We start from the raw sequence: 23,168 nt of genomic DNA on the forward strand, positions 1-23,168 counted from the left end.
TCGTCTAGAGCCTTCCCGTTTTCACGCTGACACTATTAATTTTGGGGTGAGCTTCTCTGTTCCAACAGCTCCTGCTTCGAAGGTCCTCCAGGATGGCAGCGTATGTCTGGGGTTTGGTCCCACGCCTTAAAGCGCAAATGTTTTTCTCCAGCCCAACTACATGTTGTGCTCAGCATGAAACACTTCTACTTCCAGGTAGCCAAAAACGGTAAAGATTTTGCTTCAAATGATAATCTTGTTGCTAAAACTCTTCTTCCTTATTTTAGGAGGAGACAATCACTCATCCCTGCCCTCCATGCTGCAAACCACCCTCCTGGGGGTGGCAAATCACCGCTGGTCCCACCAGGTCTTATCCTCAGAGGCAAAGCCAGGCTTCACCCGTGGTTTGCCAGGGAGCCTCATGCTGGGGCAGAGACCTGAAAAGAATAGTTAATGAGATGAAAGGACAGACCTTTCACCAGGGACAATGCCCCTCTAATTAGCCAGACAAAGCGGGTGATACGCTATGTGCACAGGTATGGTCCTGCTCCCCTGGGGACAGGCACAGCTCTCTGCGCACATCCCTCTGCAGAGCTAAGGACAACAACCAGATCCTGATGACCATCCCCAGTCTGAAACGCTCCTTTTGTGGGGGGCAAAACCCAAGCCCTGATTAATTGCCATGCAGTCGGGTGGCTTTGTGAGGGCTGAAATGGATGCTGCGGCTGGCATTCACCCCACGGCTCACCCAGCACAGCCCTCCTCAGCCACGTGAAACGCCAGCTGCTTGCCGAAACATGTTTGCTGGGGCTCAGCAGATCTGCTGGAGATACCACAGGCACACGAAGCACCAGCGTATGCTGAGCCGCTCACCATATGCTTGCACAAAGAAAATATATCTGGATTATCAGGGTTTCTTTTGGGGCAGACTCTGGTGGATTCCATGTATGTTCCCTTTCCCTCAAATCCTTTGCTAAAACTTCTTCCTCTTCTGTGACTGTCATTTTGAGATACAGCAGGTGTCAGAGACAGCTGTACATGGCCACCAAAATATGTCACACCAGGCAAGAGACACCTTTGAGCTCTCAGAAACAATTGCTATCAAAGCCAGCGCTTGGCATAGAGACACCAAAGTGCTCAGGCACATAGTGACCAGTTACGGTATTTACACACACACCTCAAATACATCAACTTCTATATGTAAATTGAAACTAAAGCAGCACTTGTTTATTCAAGAGCTAATAAGCTCGGCTCTTGCAACATGAGCAAGAGTCATACAAGAAGAGGGGATTCGCTTTTGGAAAGCTTGAGAATTTCCTTCACTTTTTCTCCAGCCCGTACACGAGTTTTCTGGTTTGGGGGAAGTTCAAATTGCTGTCAGCTAAAGCTGCGCCCAAATTTTTATTAGCAGAAGGGGAGGGAAAATGGCTTTCCTGTCCCACAGTTCCCCCAAGACTGTTCCTGTGCACGGTGGAGAGGAGGCTGCAGTGGAGGGAATTACCCCGAGCCACAGCAGGGCAGGATTACAGCCGTGATGGGCTATGGATCAGTTTAAGCCATCTCTCCCTGATGCCCCACGAGCATCCTCACCACCCAGCTGACAGTGTCTCTGAAATCAGCCTTTTGTACTCTCCTGGGGTTTTTTTTTCTTCCTTATACAAGGAATTGGATGACACTTTATTTCAAAGGTTTGAACTAAGATCTTCCATACCTCAGGTACCTGTTTTTATCACCAGGCTGTGCAAGAAACCTCTGTCTTTAGTCCTGTTAGCATTTAACAACACACACACTCCGCCACAAAAAACATCCCCAGCAGGGTGCGGTGAGAGCCTCAGGAGCTGGTTTAGAGCTGTGCAGTGCCAATGCCCAAAGCATAACAAAACCTATCATACCATTCCCCCCGCCCCATTGCACCGACAGCAGCTGCACAAATCTGCCGGGGAATGGGGCTTTCACCCCAAAAGCTCCCTGCCACGTTGGCCGTCCATCCCCTGTCCCCGTCGTCCCCCCCCCCGCCTTGTCCCCAACGTGCCGCCCACCCCTGCTTCCCCATCCCATGCAGGGCAGCGGCGAGCCGGCAGCAGAGGCAAGCTGTTCCCGGCGTGTCGGCACGTCTCGCATGAAACCCAGGGCCAGGAACAAGGCAGCTGCCTGTGTGCAACGTGCAGGCTGTGTGTGGTAGGGCTGTACTCACAGCCTGCCAACACCCGGGCCGGGAACGCGGCGGGGATGGCCGCTGCCAATGGGAGCCGGCAGGAACGAAGCCATGTGGGAAACTTAAAATGCAAGCGGAGCTGGGAGTGCATGGCGTGTCCTTCCCAAGCGCTGCCTGAACTGGCAGGATGGCTGGTTTCAGTCGGTTTTAATAACGTGGATGGGTGTGCGAGCAGAGAGCGTGGGCAGCGGTATGCTGGGAGAGGGGCTGAGATGAACTGGGGATCAGCAGAGGCGTTTATCTGATTACAGTACTATGAAGGAGATTAGAGATCCAACTGATCTTCACCCATTTCAGTGTCACAGGCAAAAATCTGGAATCTGGTTTTAAAGATGCTATTTTAGCTGTTACCAAAATCAGAAACAGACTCTGCAAGGGAGAGGGAACGTGTATTTACATCCGTGAAGTTCCTGCGTGTTGCTACCCTGTCCTTCACGGAGCAGAACATTGCTGGAGTGTTCATTAAAGCAACCCTAAATTGATCTTATTTCCTGAAACATTCCGCAAGCTAAACCCACCTAAGAATGCTCTTAGGAATATTTTTTCCCCCGTTTAATTCACTAAGCTTTCCTTTAGACTTGGAAGCCTGTTAAAGCCAGAAAATAATATTAAAGCCAATAGGTGACACCCCTCCCCAGGTGAGACTTCTCCAAATCTTATTTCCAAGGTGCACGGGAATTTCTGCAGAGCGTGGGCTTCCCCGGAGCGCTGGCAAGCGGGATTTTTTTTTTTTTTTTTTTTTTTTTTTTTCCACCTAGCAGCCCAAATCACACAAATATCCCCCCTCCCAACAAACCTCCTCCTGATGAGAAGCGTCCCAGCTGGGCAGAGGCAGGAGCAGCCGCCCCACCGCCTGCGCTCCCACCCCCGGGATGCTCGGGGGGGGGGTGGGGGGGTCCCCCCCGGGGCAGGAGCGGCCGTGGGGTGCCGGTCCCCTCCCTCCCCGCCGGGGCTGAGGAAGCGGAGGGAGCCGCGGAGTTGCTCTGCATATTAATGAGCCGGGAGCAAGGGCAGCGGGAGCCGTTTTAAAAGAGGACAAGGGGAGGAAAGCGGCAGAGCGCAGGCAGAGCGCAGGCAGAGCGCAGGCAGAGCGCAGGCAGAGCGCAGGCAGAGCGCAGGCAGAGCGCAGGCAGAGCGCAGGGCAGCAGCACCGCCGGGAGCCGCTCGCTGCTGTCCTCTCCCTGGCGACATCCAGCCCCGGGGACAGGGGGATCGGGGGGGACGAACCCGAAACGAGAAAACACATTCAAATCCCCGGCGTCGCTTTAGGTACCTGCTGTCTCACCATGAAGCTCCTGACAGCAGCTTTGCTTCTGCTCTTCATCGCGATGTGCTTCGCCAGCGCGGAAGGTAAGTTGGTTTATTCTGCTTATTCCCACGTAAACCTCTCTTCCAGGGGGTTGCTTTTGCGGTGATTTTTATTTGCCTCTGGCTAGCCTTGAGTCGGATTTAGCTGTCCCCTGCGTGTCGGGAAGAGTGATGTATCTGTGGGGTAAGGTAGCTGCGAGGGGGTTTTAAAGGTGGAAGTAGAGGTAAAATACACGCGACAAAGTTGTGCTTTCGTTGCAAGGCAAATAGCCCCAACTCCCGGTGTGGGAGGTCACACAGCGTTCTCCGTTATTCAGGAATATAGCTCAAATATCTCCTTCGAAAGCGAGGGTGGTTTTCACAGAGATAATAGAGGGGAGCTGGATTTGATGTGGCAGCACGAATTCCAGTGAGCGTGCCAGTGTGCGTTTTCTGCTATGCACGAAAACGATGGCTAAAAAACGCTCAGCTTTTGTCTGGCTGCGAATGCACCACAGCATCCATGCGAGAAGAAATGACTGAAAGTCCTACAAAGTCCAAGAGACAGGAGCGACTGAGAAAGTAGCCGAGACGTGCATTTGCTTGCTCAGTTTAAAGCAAGTTCCAACTCTTTCATTTCCTTTTGTTAAATACAATTACATTTAATCACAGCAGGTGCACTTTAAAAAGCTTTTATATTTACTAAGCCTCAGAACGTACATAGTGCTCAAAACCATATTTCCCAGAGAGTCACTACCTTTTCCCGGGATACATTACTCTTTTTAAGCTCAACAGCATTACAAAACTCAGCTTTTCCCACTGAGACTTGAAAGCCCAAACTGAAGTTTGTATGTGCACACGCAGGCTGGCGGGGAAGGGACACTTGGTATGCAGGAGGCTTCACAGGCACATGAGAAAATGCTTTCTCTTGTAGGCGTAAAGTGCAAATGTTCAAGAAAAGGTCCTAAAATAAGATTTTCTAATGTGCGGAAGCTGGAAATAAAACCGAGGTACCCGTTTTGCGTGGAAGAGATGATTATGTAAGTTCTCCTTCATTTATTGCTTTCTGTTTCCCTGTCAGCTGAATTGCTTTACCTTACACTGCAAGTTCCTTCTTTGTTCTTTGTTTTCCTCGTGCCCTGGCATGCTAATTTCTAGGAATAGTCATTTGCTGTATCAGACGCGATAAAATGCGCAATTCTAACCAAAAACCCAGCTATCATTTTTTGACACAATTTTTTTTTTTTTTTTTTTGCTCTAAGAAATATTTACAGAACAGGTAGTGATAAAAAGGACAATCATTAGTTCAAGTGAAGACAGGGACAAATCCTACTCCAAGCTGCCCAATATAAAATCCAGAACTATTTACTCAAGTTATCCTGGGCACGCAGAGTAAGAACACAAGCAGACTTTGGTCCATGGTGGTTTCTGCAAGGAAGAGTTGTCCCAGAGTCAAATTTTTGTCTGTGTTGTACCAGAGCCATCCCCTCGCATTCGATGGGATTACCTAGCACGTAAGAAAATGCTTTCCTCCCCGACTCGCTGCAAGCCGTGAAATCTCAAAGTGATGTAGTGACTAACTCAACCAAGCCAGATATGGGGATTTTTGCAATCTCTGACTGGCTTGAAAGGAGGAGTTTTTTAGATTTTAAACATGGGTGGTTTGTGGGGGTGTTTTCTGCCCTGTTTTGAATATCTTAAGATCCCCCAACAAAACACTCCATGCAACCAGCACATGGGGCTGGATAAGGACCAGAAGGGCAGATTAGCCAGGACGACTGCACCGTGCCCCTCTGCCACCCAAGAGGGGGAAAAAGGGTTCCAAGAGCAGCTACACCCTCAGAACACCAAGCACTGATTTACTCCAGCATTTGTGCTCCCTCACTGAACGTTTGCCATTCGCTTCATCTTAGAAAGGTGCTTTAACAGCAGGATCTCATGGAGTCTTGTCCTGCTGCGTACCAGCTCCGGTGCTCTCTAATCCCCATGGGGCCAAATCCTGCCTATCTGACTGGCACAAACAAGGAGATACCACAGGAGCCTGATCCTACCCACACAGAAATGGCTGGCCAGACTTGGTGGAGGGCGTGCGGAGGAGGAACGGAGAGGCAAGCTTCCTTAGGCTTCCTCCAGATTTACACTAGCATCACTGCAAGCAATGCTTGTCTCAGGGGACATCAGACCCACCTCTCTGAAGCCCAAATCAGCTGATGGTGATCTGAACAGAAAAATGCTTGCAGAGCATCACTGCCTGAATCAGTTCCTTGCAGCTTTACTTCGACCTTTCAGTAGCAAAGGGATGGTGTAGAGGAGCACTAACTCTTCACGTCGCACTCCAGGCATTTGCCTGGAAGCAGCTGGTGGCCAGAGGGTATAAAATAAATCTCATTAATGCAACATTTCACTTTCAATCAGAAAGTCAGGAAAGCTAGAATGCCGTGCACGAGCGGTTGCTTTCCCAGCTGGATAGCTATGCAGATGCCGAGCAAATCTATTCAAGCCCAGAGGGTTGCCCTGGGTTTGCAGCAGCTGTGGGGACCGAGCTGTCCCATCGCTCTCCCGTTGCTGCCGCTGCCTGCGGGGCAGACAGGGCTAACGCGCTGCCATCACGGCCTTTCCAGCTACCCTAACGCAGCCTGAAGTCAGCATCAAAAGCAAACTGAAATTAATATTCCATGAACCAATTGATCCGGGAGTCTCTGGACAAGACATAGAATAGCTAAATTCCTGCAACTGAGTTTTTGTTGCTGTGGTGATCATCTAAAATAAGTTCTCGAAGCTGGTTTGCCTCCTGCCCTCCTTAAAAGCTCTCATATCTTTTTGTATGGGAGAAACACGATATAAATGATGTTTGGCAGATAAAAAGTAGGTATGGGGGTGCAGCTTAGGAAGGACTTTGTCTTTGGCCATAACCCTCCAGCAGAGCTGTGGTACAGGGTAAGAGGCAGCTAAACTGAGTCCTCAGTCTAGTCAAAACCTATCAAGGTTCACAGTACATCTAGCAGCAATTGTGTATCTGTCTCCCAGAATGAGGGAAAGCTGCAGAAAATAGGAGGGAGGTTTAACTCTTCCTGCCTGAAAGGATCCAACCCCTCTCCACCTATTGCCTCATCCCAAAGAGGGGGAAATGTGTTGGGGTGAGAGCAGCTGATGGGAAACAGGCACTGCTGGGAGCCTGTCTCGGGGACAGCCCAGGTGGTGGCAGTCCCTGCACTGGCTCAGGGTGAAGGGACCAGAGCCAGGACCTTTGTGGCCCTGGAGACAGGGTGTTTGTAGGCAGAGGTACAGCCCCACCATCCCTGCAGATGAGATGCATGGGGGCATGAGGTGCTGGGGGTCACCGACTGACCCAGGGTGCTCATCATAGCCCTGGACATACTGGGGAGGATTTTGGCACAGGGACCCTCAGACACTGTGGGTAAAGGGTGCAGCCACCAAGCCCTGGGCAGCTAAGGCACAGCTCAGCACACACCCCTGGAACAAGCTCATATCCCAAATCCCACTGGAGGTGTAAGTTCTGTTACTTCAGTCCCCTCTCCATCCCTCTCAACCTCTTCTTGCAGCCCATCCAGACATCTCCTCACTCAGGGTATCAGCTTCCACAGCACCTTCTTAGGCACATCCCCTTACATCTGCTGCCCAGCATCCTCAAGAGCAGGGCCAGGTCAGCTCAGGGTGTCCAAAATTGCTACCACCCCACCCTGTGCCCACAGCACCAGGGACTGCACAGGAACCGCAGGGTACCATGGGGCTGCCTCAGGAACATCTTCTCTGCTGTCCAGCCTCCAGCATCAAAGCAGAAAACCTACGTGTGGTGTTAAAGCAACACACCTCAGCCTGAGAAGAGACTCAGTTGTTCACCTGAGAAACAAACCATGCATCTCCTCCTCCGACTGCAGGCTCTAGTAAATCTAGAGTTGTCCTTCATTGCTTCTGGTGCAAACACAAGGCTTGCTGCTTTTCAGAGACACTCCTGTTCCTCTCCTCCTGCAATTCAGCTTGTCCATCACTTTCTAGAAATATGGTCTGTCAGAAGAGAAACCCAAGCCAAGGTCTGGTATCAGCCAGTGCAGATGGCACAGCCAAGGAAACAGCTGCTGGATGGAGAAACTTTGTGCTGACCTCAAGTCCCTTCAAATTTTCGGTCTTGTGCCTTCAATGAATGTTTAGTTCCACTCCCACTCAAAGCTGTAGGAAAACTCCCCTTCTCACATACATGCTGATCCCCAGAGGGGTTGGCTGAGAACACCCTTGGAACAGAGACAATCCACAGGTTTGAGCAGTGACCCTTCCCTTTCTGATGTCTGCAGCCACAGGGGCTCTTGGAGGCCTTCCACCGCTTTCCCACGCCTTGGGGAGAGGGCCACATCCTCCCAGCAAGCAAGCCAAGAGTTACACCTTGTCTTTTTGTGACTAACTTACACCTGTTGGAGGTGGAACAGAGAAGGGGAACAGGGAAGAAGGTTAATTGAATGGAAAGAACTATTTGAACACCTTGTATAAGATCGAAATGGGAAATGTGGTGAGACGCTTAGCTGAGGTCACGCAGGCAACGTGCAGCCTTTCACTTCCAGTCAGGCATGTCCCCTCTGCATCGGGCAGGTGAGCTGGGAAAGTTTGCAAGGCACTTTTTCTTGTGTTAAAAGATAAACAGCTCCTTTCTGAGCCAAACCATAGAAGTAGTCCATCAGTATACACAGATATCTCTGGTTTTCTGCTATCATTTTACTCATGTGTCTAGCAGCATTTAACTAAAATACTATAATGGAATTATTTAAGCTGAAAACTCTGTTTCCCTGTTATGGATGCTATTTCCAGAAAAAAGAATAATTTCAATACAAATTGTGTTGTGGTTTTTTTAAATCACAAAATTAATAATAAAGACAGAAAACCACTTAATTTTGAGCCCTGAGAGGTGATACCAGTCTTGATGTTTCTGGAAAGCCATCCTCTTGGGAAGCAATTCTAGGTCTCTTATGTCACCTCGGTTGGGGCAGACCAACCAGTGATGGCTTCACTAAGCTTTCCTGGAGGAAGCCTAAAATGATGGGAAAACCTTTGCTGTGTTTTGCCTCCCCACACGCTTTGTCCTGACAATCAGTGGACACCAAGCTGCTGCTGGCAAGGGGAGCGGGATCAGCCTGCGATCAGAGGAGGCTGAAGCCCCCAGGACTGCATGCTGGGGCTCTGAGCTACTCTGTTGGGCCCACAGGGACTCTGCCATGTGCAAGTATTTAAAATATTGTGGACTTAAAAAAAAAAGAAAGAAAAAAGGAAAGAATAATTCATGAGCCAGGTCTGATCTGATCTCTCAGATGCAGCATTGTTGAGTGTAAGGGAACCATCCTCAAGCAAAGACCTTGTGGCTGCCTGAATGAGCCCTCATTAAATCAGCTATTAAGCTCAAAAGAAAATATCTACCAGACAAGCAGAGCAAACCCACTGATTAAAAACAGTGGGTAAGTCTTCATCTGGTACAGCCTAGCATAACGCCATGGACAATATTGCACTGCACTGATTGATAACAGCTGAAGATCTGCTCCAATATTACAATAAAACCTCAAGTATCTGCCAATAAAACACAGACCATGAAAACCCCTCCACTGCCCACCTGGGTGAGAGCCACCTAACCGATTTTGGCATTTACCTGGAGCAGGGGATCGGTATTTCCCATGACCCCCATAACCTGTGCTCGCTTGCCTTGCAGCGTGACTTTGTGGACACGGGTGAGAGGGGAGCAGCAGCACTGCTTAAACCCCAAACGCCAAAACACAGTGAGACTGCTGAAGTGGTACAGAGTATGGAAAGAGAAAGGCAGGTAAGTACGAACGTGCCCAGTGTGCGAGGGGGGGAAGTCTTGGTGGCAAGTCAGGCAATCGGCAGCGTTCAGACAGAGAGCACCCAGGAAAATGCACACACCGCAAATACTCTATCCAACACGGAGGATGTATTTCATTACCAAAATTACAGTTATAAATGGATGTTCTTGATGTTATTTCTTTCCTGCCACATGCACTCCTCACTTCCATTTTAGGATTAGGCTGTTCCAACTATAAATAGTAATTGTTTTGTGTTAAACTATTCATCAGCCGATGTTCTCGGTTATTTACATACACTTACCTCCCTTCTACGGGTAAAAAGCCAAGATGAAAAGCTAAATCACTTCCACACAGTCACAAGGAAAGCAGTCAGCAGAGCTGGAAAGAGTGCCCTATCACACATTTTAATCACAGCACCTCAAAATTTGTAGTTGCTGATGACGCAGATCTTTGCCAATTTTATCTACTGTATCATTCCCAGAAAAACAGAAACTTGCTGGTAAAATGCTCTGCCACCTTCTCCCTTGCAAAGAGGACTTTTTTTTTTTTTGCAAGTCATCAGTCATAGATTGACGAGAGCAAGCAAGAAACATGAAATCCTGATGGTTGATGGCCAGTGGCGATGTCCCTATCTGTAATTAAGGGGAGGTGCCCAACTCCTACCATCTCTTCAGCCACGGCCAGGAAAGAGCCTCCACACACAGTAAAGTCCCACCAAACCCTGATCCTCCTCAACTGATGGGGAATTTACTCCTCAAAATTGAGCTCGAATGAGGCCAACAAGTGGCAAGTCCCATCTCTCAGCAGTTCCAAGGGTGCCGGCGAGCTCCAGCGCAGCCACGTGGTGCCCAGCAGCACGGCCGATACCACGGCACTGCGAGCAGCGGTGGGTGCTGAGCCCCCCGGCTGGCTCCCCTGACTCCCTGCAGCTGCTCCATGAACAGAGCACACGGGGAAGCCCTGACTATTGCATAACCGTGTTTTGACATTCTTCCCTTTTTTTTTTTTTTAAAGGCTGTCACCAGGATGACAGAGGATGCTCAGCCCCAGGCTCGTGCATTCAGGAAACAGGCAGGGTTCCCCTGAGCAGACCAAGAGGGAGAATGCCCCGTGCAAGGCTGTGAGGGCCAGAGTCCAGGCACTGCAGACAAGCTCCTGTCTGCAGATAACAGTGCTACTTGCGACCTCTTCCACAGCCCAAAATAAGCGTCAGCTTGAGACTTTCCCGCAGTCCAGCCAGGGGAGGGGGACTGTCCCCGCTGCCAGGGAGAGGGGGAAGGATGGTGAGCCCAGCCCTCCCATGGCTTTGGCTGCTAGCCTGGGGCATGCAGAAAGGATGCAGCACAACCCTTAGCGTTTTACCTTGCTTTGCCTTGCCCAGCACTGGCATCGCCCCGCTGCAGCGTGCCACCCCTGCGTCGCAGCCAGCGGGTCCCCGACACTGCTAACTGGGTAAGCAGGGCAGCCGAGCCAAACTGCAGCTGAAGAAGCATCAAGTAATTGTTTCAGACATTAAAAGCTTGATTTAAACCAAGTCCGCATAATAAATAAGCAATTTGCCAGTGCCTTCAGTGCCAGCTGTACCAACCCACTGAATTGCTCTCCAGGAAAAGCCAGGGAATTTAATTGTAAATAGAATTTACATTTAAATATAGTCCAGACATTAATCTCTTTCCCAAAACAGCATTGCCCCTAGTTTTCCCCATGCCATGGAAGACCGCTTTCATACACACTCCCCAAAGAGCCAAGGATTTTTCAGTAAACAAGCCTTCTGGTGGTCTTCTCAGGCTGTAAACTAGAAAAATAATACCGCCTATAATATTATTCCAAACATAACAGATACTGTGAATTTATTGTCTGCATATAGCTCATGATATACTTCAATATTTGTATACAAGATAAGGATTTTCCAGTGGTTAAAGTGTATTAGCAGATGTGGATTTCTTCATCTTACATGTCCTGATAATCACAGCAGAACATGTTATTCCCCACTTGCCTGCAAGATGCGGCGGTGTCAAAGTCCGACCCTCCTCCCAGGTGCTTTACCGATAGCAATCCGGCGACTGCTGAAGTCAATAACTTCCTTTCCAGTTTACTTAAGCAAAGGCTAAAAATCTGGTTTCTGGGTTTTTGTTGTTTGTGGGGGTTTTATTATCAATCATTTTTATTATTATTTGGAAGGGTTGGTTTTTTTCATTCGTAGTTTAAACATCTTACTCTTGACTTTCCCTCTGTTTAGGGTTTATGAAGAATAAGAAGCAGCAGTGTGAGGAATGGAGCAGACTCCCTTGGCTGGCATAGGACTGGGCTCTGCAGATTATTTCTCTCTCACAGACATAAGACACAAATTCTATATTATTATAAAGCACTTTTTACCAAGGGTCAGTTTTTACATTTTATAGCCGCGTGCAAAAGGCTTCCAGATTTCACAAGCATCTGTTGCACTTCAGATCTCATACCTGTCTGCTCTGTACTGAGATTGGGAAAACTCATGCTTTCCATTTTACAGAGGTTGTTTTTTGAGTTTGGGGTTGGTTTGGTTTTTTTTATTGTTATTCATTCATACTTCATTATGATTGCAATCGAGCTTTATAAGCTCATTAGACAAACAGTAATGTTTGTAAAGGTGTTATACAGCCACGTCCCTCACCCTTTCGCAGTGGAAAAGCTTCGGTGCTGTGGTGGTTTGTCATGTTTGCAGGCTCCACCGTAGTCAGGCAAAGCGGGGACCAAAGAGGAGTTTGCTGGGGAAGATGCCACTGAAATGGCATGGCTGGAACTGCAGAAGTGAGGTCCCTCAGCGCATCCTCAAATGAGCATGAACATCACTTGCGTACCTCCTCTTTAACGGACTTGAGGTCTTGCTGCAAGGTGAAGCGTACCGTATCTCCTGTTTAACATTTCATGCGTTAGAAAGCATTTCTAGTCACTTTTATTACTAAGAAAATGTTTCGGGTTGTTTTTTTTCCCCCCCACCTGAAGCTCTTACAGAAAGTTTGTGGCTTCAGTACGGACACATTTTAAGCTTCAAGACTATTGTGTATGATTTCCTAGATTTGTAGCAACAAAAAAGCCTTTAAAAGGTACCTTTTTATGAAAAATATGATAGGGCAAACATATAAATACCTATGTACGTTTTAGTCACAATACAACATATTCATTATTTTGAATGTAATACTTCAATGTTAAGCAGTGCATTCCTCTTTTTAAAATAACAAAACTACCTTTTCATTTGTAAATATACTATAGGAAGTCTCCCTATATTATCTTTCTGTATAATGTACTGTACTGCTAAATTATCATATGCTATTTAAATGTTTGAAATATTTAGAAGGTTGCATGCAGATTTCATATTTCTTTCTAAGACAAATGAAAAAAGTAATAAAAAATATATTTAAAAAAAAGGTGACAATTGCTCTTAAATTGCCTTAAACAGTCAGGGAACTCCAGCCACTTCTAATAACATTTTTTGGTGGATGAATTGCTTTGGGGGAAAAAACACTGAATCAGAGAAGCTGATTTAGAGACATGACAACTTGATGACATTAAAATTAGAAAACATTATTCCAGTCCAATTTACTTCCCTTTCTTATTTTAGGATTTGGACTTTATACAAACACTGAGGACTCTTGTTACACAAAGAAGGGCTATGCCATGCGCCTATAGCCACTAGTCTGGGTGACGTTGAATAAATGTAAATCAACCACTCCAGATCCACATAGAAACAAGTAAAACGCAGTGATTTAGACAAGAGCTGTTAGATTAGGAAAGGTTGTACAATCAAAAGTCAGGCAATAAAAACTTGCAAGCCACCCCCTCCTCTTCCTGCGCAGTTTCTGCCCTCTCCCAAAGGGAGGGACCTTGCACCCAGCAAGGCTCCTACCCTGCTCCCCACCTGAAAAGGAAAGCCACAGACAGGAAGGGTAAGGCCAGCAAGAGTTTAAATGCATTTAAGACCTCCTGGCGTTCCCCGAACAGCCCCGCTCTGCTCCCTGGCTGCTCCTAGCTGTGCAAAGGCAGCTTCGCACGGGGCTGCTGCGGAGATCAGCACGACTCCTGCCGCAGTGATCTCGTACTGTATAATCAAGGCAACACCTGGCCTCAGCTCAAGGGTTTCCTTTAGTTCAGACAGAAAAAAAAATATATATATATATGTATGCAGATACACAATATGCTTATTTACTGTGACAATAGCCTGGCAGAGCTGAAGGAGAAAGAGCTGTTAGATTTCAAAGTGCTTTTACTCTGCACAAGGATGGAGCTACAAGCTTCAGATATGTATTAGTATAAAGCTTGAGAAAGATCCCAGCGTATTTAAGAAGTTAAACCTCCAGGGATATCGACCACAAGGCATTGTTTCAGGCCGAGCATCTGAACCCGATCTCCGGGCAAACCCGGACCTGTGGGCTAGCCAAGCTGCCCCTCTCCTTTCTTGAGTCACATTTTTAAAAAACTAGTAGTTTTTCCTTGAGGAGACTTGATTTCAACACACTGACAGACTTCAAGAAAAGGTTTATGCTTATTTAGCGACTACTGGGCAACGTATTTCCTGGAAAAGTATTGATTTGGTTGCACAAGAGGTGGTTAACGCTCCTTTGGGAATGCCGTGCGCAGCTCCAGTTGCCCAAGTGCAGTACTCTGACTCACACCTCGCAGGATATAGCTTGTGTAAATGACTCTTAACTCTGGGTTCCTCTGCCAGACCAAAACCACCAGCAAAAATTGGGCACAGAGGAAGCCAACTGTAATTTGTTTTTCCACTTGCTAGAATAGGAGACTAAAGAAACAGAACTGTTTAGTTTGATAAGTGTATTCCCTTTAACCTGAAATCTGTGCTTCGAACAGAACAAGTCTTGGAAACAGGAATCGAAACCACAAAGAAAAAACTGCAGCTCTGAGCTGGTTTTCCCCAGCCTGTTAAACCGCATCTCTGGGCAGGTTTGTTAAGTTCCCAGAAACAGGAGGAGCATCCCTTGCCACCCCGATACTGCAGTTGTAAAGGGAAATACTGTGTCAGAAGGTAACTGCCACACACAGAACATGAATCACTTTCCTTCAAACTGAAACATCTTTGCTGAAACATTTCAATATAGAGACGTAGGTACCCCCTCCACCTAGATTTGGCAGCACCCTTAAGGTTTGCTTTTGTTTTCCCCAGCAGATTACAGGTTGTGAAGCCACAGGAAACCATTCAGTCCAACTTCCCTAATATACAGACCATACATTTGTGCTTTGAGATTGAAAAATGAAGCTGCCGAAGTATAGTCTGAGCATGCACCAGCCAGCCCCGACTGCTCACCAGTTACCAATTTACTTTCCCAAGAGCTTCAACATTTGCAGGGTCAGCCGGAGCCCTGCTCCATCCTGGGGTGCAGGAGCAAGCACAAGCAGACCCCACAGCTCCTTTACTACATCGCAAGGACATAAACCCTTAACAGATCATCCAGGGAGGGCAGTTGGCAACTGCTTTCCCCCATCCAACCTGCAAAGCTGCTCCCTGGCACACTGCAGCCAGGAGCACACTGAGACGGAGCACCAAGCCCTGTGCCCAAGACCTCCGCGCCCCCCCGCCCATCCCTCCGTTGGGCATCCACAGGCTGCACCCATTCAGAACAGCACTATCAGGTTTTATTTTAATAAAAGCATGAGGACAAATAAGGCAGCTGCAGTAAAAAGACACAATAGCAGGGAAACCTGCCTTGACTTTTCAGCAAGAGCGCTAGGTGGGATTAGTAATGTTATACAGATCCTTTCACCACTTGCCTTTCACTTGTTCATATATGGTCTAGGTCAGCCATGGCCAAAAAGTTTATTAAGAAACGATAGCTGCTTGGTGGTCTGCGCGGTGCTCTCGGCAGGTCCAGCTGCCTGCTGTGCCCCAGCTCCCCCCAGGCTCCCCAAATCAAGGCACGAGGCCGTGCCAGATTGCTACGTGCATGGGGACCTTTCCTGACCACATCCCTGCGGCGGGAGAGCTGGCCCTACACTAACGAGGTTTCACCAGGGTTGCACAAACAAAACGTGGGGCTCGATGGTAAAGTCATCAGAGGGGCCTGGGGGTTTGCACTGGTCACCCCAGAGCCCCAGGTGGGAAGTAGAAGGCAGTGTTACAGCAACAGAAATGCTCTCTCGACTAATTAAACATCAGAGTTGGGGCCCTCCTGGGCCCAAGTTTGTCAAGAATGGAAACAAATGTGAATAAAAAGCCATCGTCCCCCAGGACTCACCATCCCATCGAGATCAGCGGCCAGGGAGCTACACCTGTCCAAGGGTAAAAAGCCTCCTGTGCAATCAGACATCACTTAACGGGCTTTATATGAGCCCAGAGCTTGCACTCTCCAAAACACTCTTCTCATTAGGTTAAATGAAACACCAGTCACATTTTGGGTATTTTCTTCCAAAGCCAGCTTCCAAAAATGTGGCATCTAAATCCAGATGTGCACAGCATCTGAAGACCTCACTTAGTCCAAGTGGCTCAGCACCTTTGGAAAAAGGCAAGCTGGCTTTGGCTGTTGGCTGAGTTTGAGCTTCAGATCCAGGAGTATGGGCAGCCCATCTTGAAAGCTCTGGCCACACTGACTTCACACCAGGGCAGCTCTCAGTTTTGGCGCTCTGTAGATCTTCCATGCATAGCACTCGTGCTGGGATTTGTTGTTCAGTTAGTTCCCTTCAACAGCTTGGGGTGCGTGTGGTCACAAATGGAAATACAGGTATTTTTGAGGATTGCTGTCTGCAGTTCTCACTGACTGGGGGTGCTCTACCAGAAGCCCTCTGTGTCTGTTATTCATTGATTTCCCTCTGATCTTAAACCGCAAAGAGCCGAGTGCTTCCTGAAAGGTGCTTGGTTTGCCACGAAAGGCTGTACCCCGTGAGCCCCCAGATATCCTTGTAACCAGCACATGTTTCTGGAAGAGTACCCCAACGCAGATTTCCTCTAATTCCTTTACCTGACATAACCCATCCCAGAATATCAACTGGGATTGCCATTGCCTGAGGAACAGCGACTGCAGCTGCGTTTGCAAGCACCGAGCTCCAGATGCTTACAGTGATTTTTGGTGCTTGTAGGTATCAACACACACCTTCCTGAAATCTTAATTGTTTGCTTAATTCTGGGCATCCAGGCAACTTAGAAAATCCCACAACACTGTTAGTTGTTCTTTCTGACACCACGTACCTCCGGAAAGACTGACCCTCCATGTCTACAGACCATGCCCACGAAGGTACTTGGGCTGCCATTCCCTAGAGTGAAAGCTAAAAATCTGCACAAAATTGGGCCACAATTTAGTCATCATATCTCATGTGAAACTGAGATGGAGTGTAAAAAAAAAAAAAAAAATGACTCTAAGGTTGCCACCTTGGACCACCACCTCTAGTGATCAGTGGCCCTGCCCAGGCAGCAATGCAGTAACAGTCTCCAATTCTTACTAGAGGTATTAAAGTATTATTTAATACCCAGCACACATCCAGAAGTTGGGTTTTGAGCATCCAAAGTATCCTCATTTCTATTAGCCAGCACTAGACGAGACAAAGCTGTGTGAGATCAAAGGGATGTTTGGGAGGCTCCAGCAGCCCAGGGTTCAGCCCCGTTCCTTGCTCTTGTCAGCCCCACAGCTCTTGGGCCACAGCCAGCAGATCCCAGGCCAGACGGCTGCTCTGGAGGAGCAGTGGGGGAAAGCAGGGCTGAAAGGACATCTAGTGGCAACCAAAAACCTTCTCAGACAGCCTACGGACACCTCTACAGCCGTCTGCATTATAAATCAGCTTGGAACCTGCTCATTGCACTGCTGATGCTGGGAATGCCCTTCCCCAGCTCTGCAAGAAAAGTTTCAACTGTTGCATTTCCTTACCCCGGTGTGGGAAACTCTCTCAAAGCAAAGAAAATGCAGCTGTATCTTGGGAAACCTGCTCAGAGGTTTACACGGTCACATTATCCCATTAACATGGGACACGCACACTAAGGGCAAAGAGAACACCTGGCTGCCACTGTGTCTACAGGAGCCACGTCCATCACACCAGCATGGGAAACTGCATTGCAGCACAACCCTGGGAAGACTCATTCCCAAACTACCTGCTCAAAATCTTTTACAAACATGAGGAGTTTCTGCCCACTACACTAAGCCAGGTGATTTTCTTGCCCAGTGGTTCTTCCTCCTGCCACCAGCTCCGCAGCGAGCCCAGGACCCCACGCAGCTGCCATTCCCCAGGTGTTGCATTTGGGTCCTGTCCTCAGACAGGACCATCAGACTTCCCAGCAGCAAAAGACACACATGCGTGCCATCACCCTCAATGCCTGAAGAGAACTTGCTCCTCTTGCTGGGTATGAGCACAACTTCATCTAACCATCAAAACAAAGCTAAGATCCCTGGAGGAAATGCTTTGTAGAGATGCAACATGCATGAGCATTTATTTTCTGAACACCAAACGATAGGTTGTATTTCTGGTCCTTTTGCCAAGCTCTGAAGCATTCAAACCCTCTCAGGTTTTTCTCTTATCTTTTGCCTGCGCGTATGATCAGCTCTTTGGGCAAAGACCGCTCTGACGACACGCATGGAGAGCGTCCAGCGCAACAGGAGCTACTCTGCTGCGAGCGGGCACACGGGACCTGGGAGGGAGGAATGACATGACATGAAGTGACAGGGAGGCAAGCGGCCAAGGCCTGGGAAAATCACCACGCCTGTGTTTTTGTTTTTCTTCCTGCACAACAAAAGAGGTTAGTGAATTCCTCTTGGATGGGTTTCAGAACCTCCCCCAAGAAAAAGAAAAAAAAAAAATCCTGCTGGTGTTAGCTTAAGGCTGATAATTACAGGAATAATTATGATTTATTCCCATCATAAATCTTGGAGCAAGAAAAGGGTTTTGAGGTTTGCAAGCTTTGCTGGATGACAGAAGCAAAACACAGCTCTAATTGCCTTTCTTTGTTGTGTTTAATTAAGGATTCTGAAGCAACTGATCTCTGTGTCTTTTCATGGTTAGAAACCTGCAAGGAAAAGAAAATCTTTCTGCAGAGGCACCAATCGAAGCTTTGTTGGGTTACTAGGCACTAAGTGTGCTACATCTGAACTCTCAGGACTCCCAGAAAGAGAAGCTTATTAAAGGAAGAGAAATGCTACAACAAGCTCCCCCCGCTCCTTCCAGTAGGCTTTGGCAATTTGGAGCTCACTTCTAATCCCGGAAGAAATGTCTTTTGTCTTTATCCCTCAGCATTTTTGCCTCATTACTGCCCATTCCATTGTGTTGCATAAAAATACTTCTCCGTTTCTATTACCTTCATAATTGCACCATTTACATTTTTCCTTGGGGTTTACTTCAGCTTCCTCTCTAAGTCTAGAAGACTTATCACTTCTGAAAACACATTAGGAAAAACAAACCAGCCCAGAGCTCCTCAGCTCCCTCCTTGCACCAGCAATTCCCAGTCAAGCACCACTCCTCCCCAGCAAGAACCAGTTTGCCAAGCGCTACCTCTCAAATTCAAACTGAAAGTGACTGGCAGGGTGTTCCCTCTTCACTTTTATGCAACAGCTAAAAACAGTTCTACCAGGGAAATCCAGTTCCTCATTACAGTAATCAGTGCCAAATTATCGTGCCGGGCTCCGAGCGATGCCATCAGCCCACGAGCTACCCCAGCCCTTGCACTCAGGCCAGGCTGCACAGGCTCTGTGAAGCTAAGGGTTAAAAAAAAAAATAAAAATAAAATCCTCGGGACTGCTTTGAATCTGAAGGCATTTGGGACACTATTTTTGCAGAAAGTAACTACACTTGATAAGCGTGGCACACTGCAGGCTGAGAGCAGGACCACCATGCACCGCACCCCCAAAGGGAGCACCTGCAAGGAAGCAGAGGAGGTTTGGTGCTACCCAGAAGGTAAAATCCCACCACTCCAACTGCACAGAGCAACATACTGGATAACGATGCCCCTGGAAATGCTGATCTACAAGGGGAAAATGTCAAATATAGCTTTGAAAGAAAAGAAGACTTCTTGAGTTTCTCATGCCTGGGAAGCGGTCTTTTAAGAACAGGAGAAAAGGATGGAGAAGGGCAAAACCAGCACAGGGCACAGAGGGGAAAACACAGAGGCAGCACCATTACTGCTCAGAGCAACCTTAGCTGATCTCAGGTGCTTGGCTTAGACCATAGAGCAAGCACGTCAGGGTCCCAGTCCAAAACCCCTTGCTGGTCCTACTGGCCCCACATCAGGGCGTAGGCACAGCTACGTCTGCCAAGAAGGGCCATTGCTTGGGGGTTCAATTGCTTCTGTCATCAACTTTCATGATAAAAGCTGGAAATCTCTGCAATCTGGAGTTGAAACACAAATTGAAAGATATGGTTTTCTATGGGAAAAGCACCTCCTTTCTGTTTTCCTAGAGTTTCAGCTCTATACTGTCTGTGTCGTGATAATCCAAATAGTTGGTTGACTGCCAGTTACTCTCTTTTAAGGGTAATTAGAGCACGCTGTAACCTGTGGGAGAGGAGCTCTGGGCACACAGCTCCAGCGACTGGACATGGATCTCCAGATCCACAGTAACTCACTGCAATCACTCACCACTCAGCTATATACACATACATATTTATATACACACAAATATAACATGGACTTGCTAATACTCCTTTTCTTCACTCATCTTTGGCTTTATCTTTTTTTTTTTTTTTTGATAACACACTCTTTGTAACAAGTCCCATTCCCTTTTCTACACATAGTGAAAAGAATATTGAATTTGACTAAAGCTTGCAGTGGTGAATAATAGAAGAAATCAAATAGAAATAAAGAATAGCCATAAAACAAAGATTGGTAGTAAAACAATCAATTTTCCATGTTCTGAAAAGCCTCGGGGGGTGCGGGGGGGTCCCCACTTACTTGAAGCAGGTAGCAGGGCTTTCCAGCAGAGCCTCCACGCAGGGTTGTCCATCCCGGCTGCTGCTGCTGGGTGAGCAGAGCTGGCTCCGAGCTGCAGCTTGGTAAAGGTTGACACCTTGTGGCTGTTTCCATCATTTACAAGTCAGGAAAATTGAGGTTTTTCTCTTTTTCTGGCGAAGGCTGTGGGTGGAGTTCAGGGATTCAGAGCTAAATACCCAGCACCTGGCATGTAATGTGTGGGGTGGAGGCCTGGGGTTGTTAACAGGTTAATGAAGATAAATAACACCAAACACTGAAAACTATAAAAAACAAAGTCATAGTCTATTTGTTTGGGGGGGGGAAATAAAGGGGAAAAAAAAAAAAAAAAAAAAGATTCTTTGGGATGGGAGCCATCTGTATATACATAAGGCCCCCAAGACAAGCAATAAAACAGCAATCTTGTGAATGGTGTTTCTCTGTGATTTTTACAGCCCCATTGGATCCCTCCTCTGTTTGCACAGTGGGGTACGAGGCTCAGAGCCCTGCCTAACTCCGACAGCTGCTTTGGGGAAGCGTAGCTGCAGCAACTCCAGTGACATTATCTCTAATTCCCACCGGATTAAATGGAAGCAGGCACAAGACCTGCAGTGCATTAAATTTGAGGTGAAAGAAAAAACAATACTTTGGGTTTTATCCAAGAGAGTTAAAACAAGGGATATCTATAGTCTGAAGAAGTACATTCACTTAATAATTAGCAATCACATTTATTTTACTATTTATCTGTGAACACAGCATTTATTGCAATTTAATACATTCCTAAATTGGAAAAGAAAGCAGCATCCCTGCAGCAGAGGCTCTGTGGAAACACATCAGCCAAACCTGTCTCCCCTCATTAGCCAAGCACTTGTTTCAGAGGAGCTCGTTACTGCGGAAGTACATACAGCTTCAAGGGAAAAAAAAAAAAAAACACAAAACAAAAAAAACCCCACAAACCCAAAAAAACCCTCCTTTGCTGTCTGCCCCGTTCAGCTGCATCGTTAGGTACTGGTCCCAGCAAACCCAGTACTTTGGACCCATATGCTGCCTGGGGGTTTTCAAGGGCTGTTACACTTGTAGTTTAACACTATGCTTTTATTTTTCTTTTTATACCTGGAGACATTATCGTAAAAACACTGAAAGAGTTGATACTTGGCTGTCAGCATGATGGAGAGCAAGAATGAGTCCCTCACCTTCGCTGTACCTGCTTGTACTAACAAGGGGATGATCCAGGCTAGAATTTAAGATGTTCATACCTGTGGGTTTGTCCCTGAAAAATGGGAACTTTAAAGGATATATTGCACATATAGTACTGAGGTAATGAACTGCAAAGCAGCCAGTTAAACAGAGAGCCAAAGGCCATTTAAGTCAGTGCAAAGTACTGCTTTAAATTCTAGAAAGCAAAGCAGGTCTGCAAGTTATTTATCATTTGCTTTCAGCTAAGTTTAATGACATTTGTTTGAAAAACAGTAGGACATCCTTCAAAAAACCGAGTTGGTGCAGAACAAAAAAAAAAAAAAGGAGGTTACTTTAAAAAAAGTTGGGGTGCCTTCTCAGTGTGTTTTCACTGAAGCATCTTAATTCAGAAGCCACCAGGTGTTTCATTTTGACAATTTCTAAAAATCATATTCTGTTTAAACCAAACTAAATCTCTTCCTCCTTCTGCCCTGCGCAGAGCCCAGCTTTACTGTTTGCCCTCTGAACTGCAAAGCGCATTTCGACCCGGCTCTCTGCTCCCCAGCCTGCCCGCCCCGGGGCCCGACACCGCCTCTCCGAAACTCAGCACCCACCGCAGCTAAAACAGTCCCAAACCGCCAGCCCTCAGCCAGGACAAGCTCTTTGTAGCACTTTTTCTCACTCAGAAATCTTTACAAGCGTATTCAAGGTCACATAACAGTTTTACTGAGATAATAATATACTTTTTTTTTTTTTTTACTAGTACAGTAAAAGCAATAAAATGATGGCATAAGCCCAAAGGAAAGCACAGGGGGTTTATGTCACTAGAGCAGGTTCCGCTTTGCTAAATAAACCTCATCCACGGGAGCTTTTCCGGAGCCCAGGGAGATGTCAACCCTTCACTCCGCGCAGCAGAGTTTGCAGCGCTGCGCCTTGGGGTGTCACCCTCGGCCCTCTCATGGCCAGGGCAGCAGGGTTTGCACCCCAAAAGATGCATCCCTGGGGGGGCAGGGGCTCTGCGCGGCATGGCCCAGGGCCGGTGGCCGGGGCTGCCTCCTCGCCTTTTCCACCTGCCCTGCTCTGCCTGGGCGCTGGGGCTCCCGCAAGCGCTGGCACGTCCCTGCCCAGCTCTTACATCTCTTCTGGGGTGAATTCACCTGTTTGGTTTTTTTTTTTTTTTTAAATCAAGGAGATGTCAGCTTCTTCCTCACTGATATATTCTTTTATTATGGATGGTCTCTATTTATATATAATACATCCAACGACCTTTGATGTGAAAAGCATCTGGATGGTTTCACACTGATGCCCCTTTACAGAGGGCCAAAACAAAAATTAGAGGCAAATCTTTCCTACCTGCCACAAAAGCCTGCAGGTGGATACATTTCAAAACCACTCTCTGCTTAAAAACACACGAAGCATCTCATTTTTCTTTTATGTATGTGTACTCTGACAAGGCAAAGCAGTGACTGAGGTGTGACAGGAAATTTTCATCAAGAGCCCCTGGGAACACCGATGACACCGCCTTCCTCTCCCATTTTGTGTGCAGATATACATCTACCCATATATATGAATGCAAACGTCGATATCACCACTGTTATTAACAATTTGTCTTTGTTTTAGCCATGGCCAGAGGCAGGCATTGCGAAAACACTACGAGCAGACCAGCACGTGATCCCCAATACGACAGCCGCAGGTATTTCCAAATATCTCTGGATGCTGTCCCTGCAGTTCTTACGACAGGTTAGACACCTTCACTACAGCAGTAAAGCTTTGTGCAGGAGCCGTGTGTGTTCGCGTTCCTGCGTGTGATTGCATGTGTGTGTTC

The 23,168-nt window shown here is 47.4% G+C and overlaps 1 protein-coding gene across 1 annotated transcript; it reads left to right on the forward strand.

Moving 5' to 3' along the window:
• The first annotated feature begins 3,076 nt into the window (after positions 1-3,076).
• On the forward strand, positions 3,077-12,704 carry CXCL14 (C-X-C motif chemokine ligand 14). Its single transcript, XM_075766538.1, has 5 exons — positions 3,077-3,262; positions 3,313-3,544; positions 4,416-4,521; positions 9,189-9,299; positions 11,540-12,704. The coding sequence occupies exons 2-5, from the start codon at positions 3,481-3,483 to the stop codon at positions 11,553-11,555; spliced, it is 297 nt and encodes a 98-aa protein (XP_075622653.1). The 5' UTR covers positions 3,077-3,262; positions 3,313-3,480; the 3' UTR covers positions 11,556-12,704.
• The last annotated feature ends 10,464 nt before the right edge of the window (positions 12,705-23,168 follow it).

This window comes from Balearica regulorum, chromosome 14 (assembly GCF_011004875.1).
Source record: "Balearica regulorum gibbericeps isolate bBalReg1 chromosome 14, bBalReg1.pri, whole genome shotgun sequence".
NCBI classification, from domain to species: Eukaryota; Metazoa; Chordata; class Aves; order Gruiformes; family Gruidae; genus Balearica; species Balearica regulorum.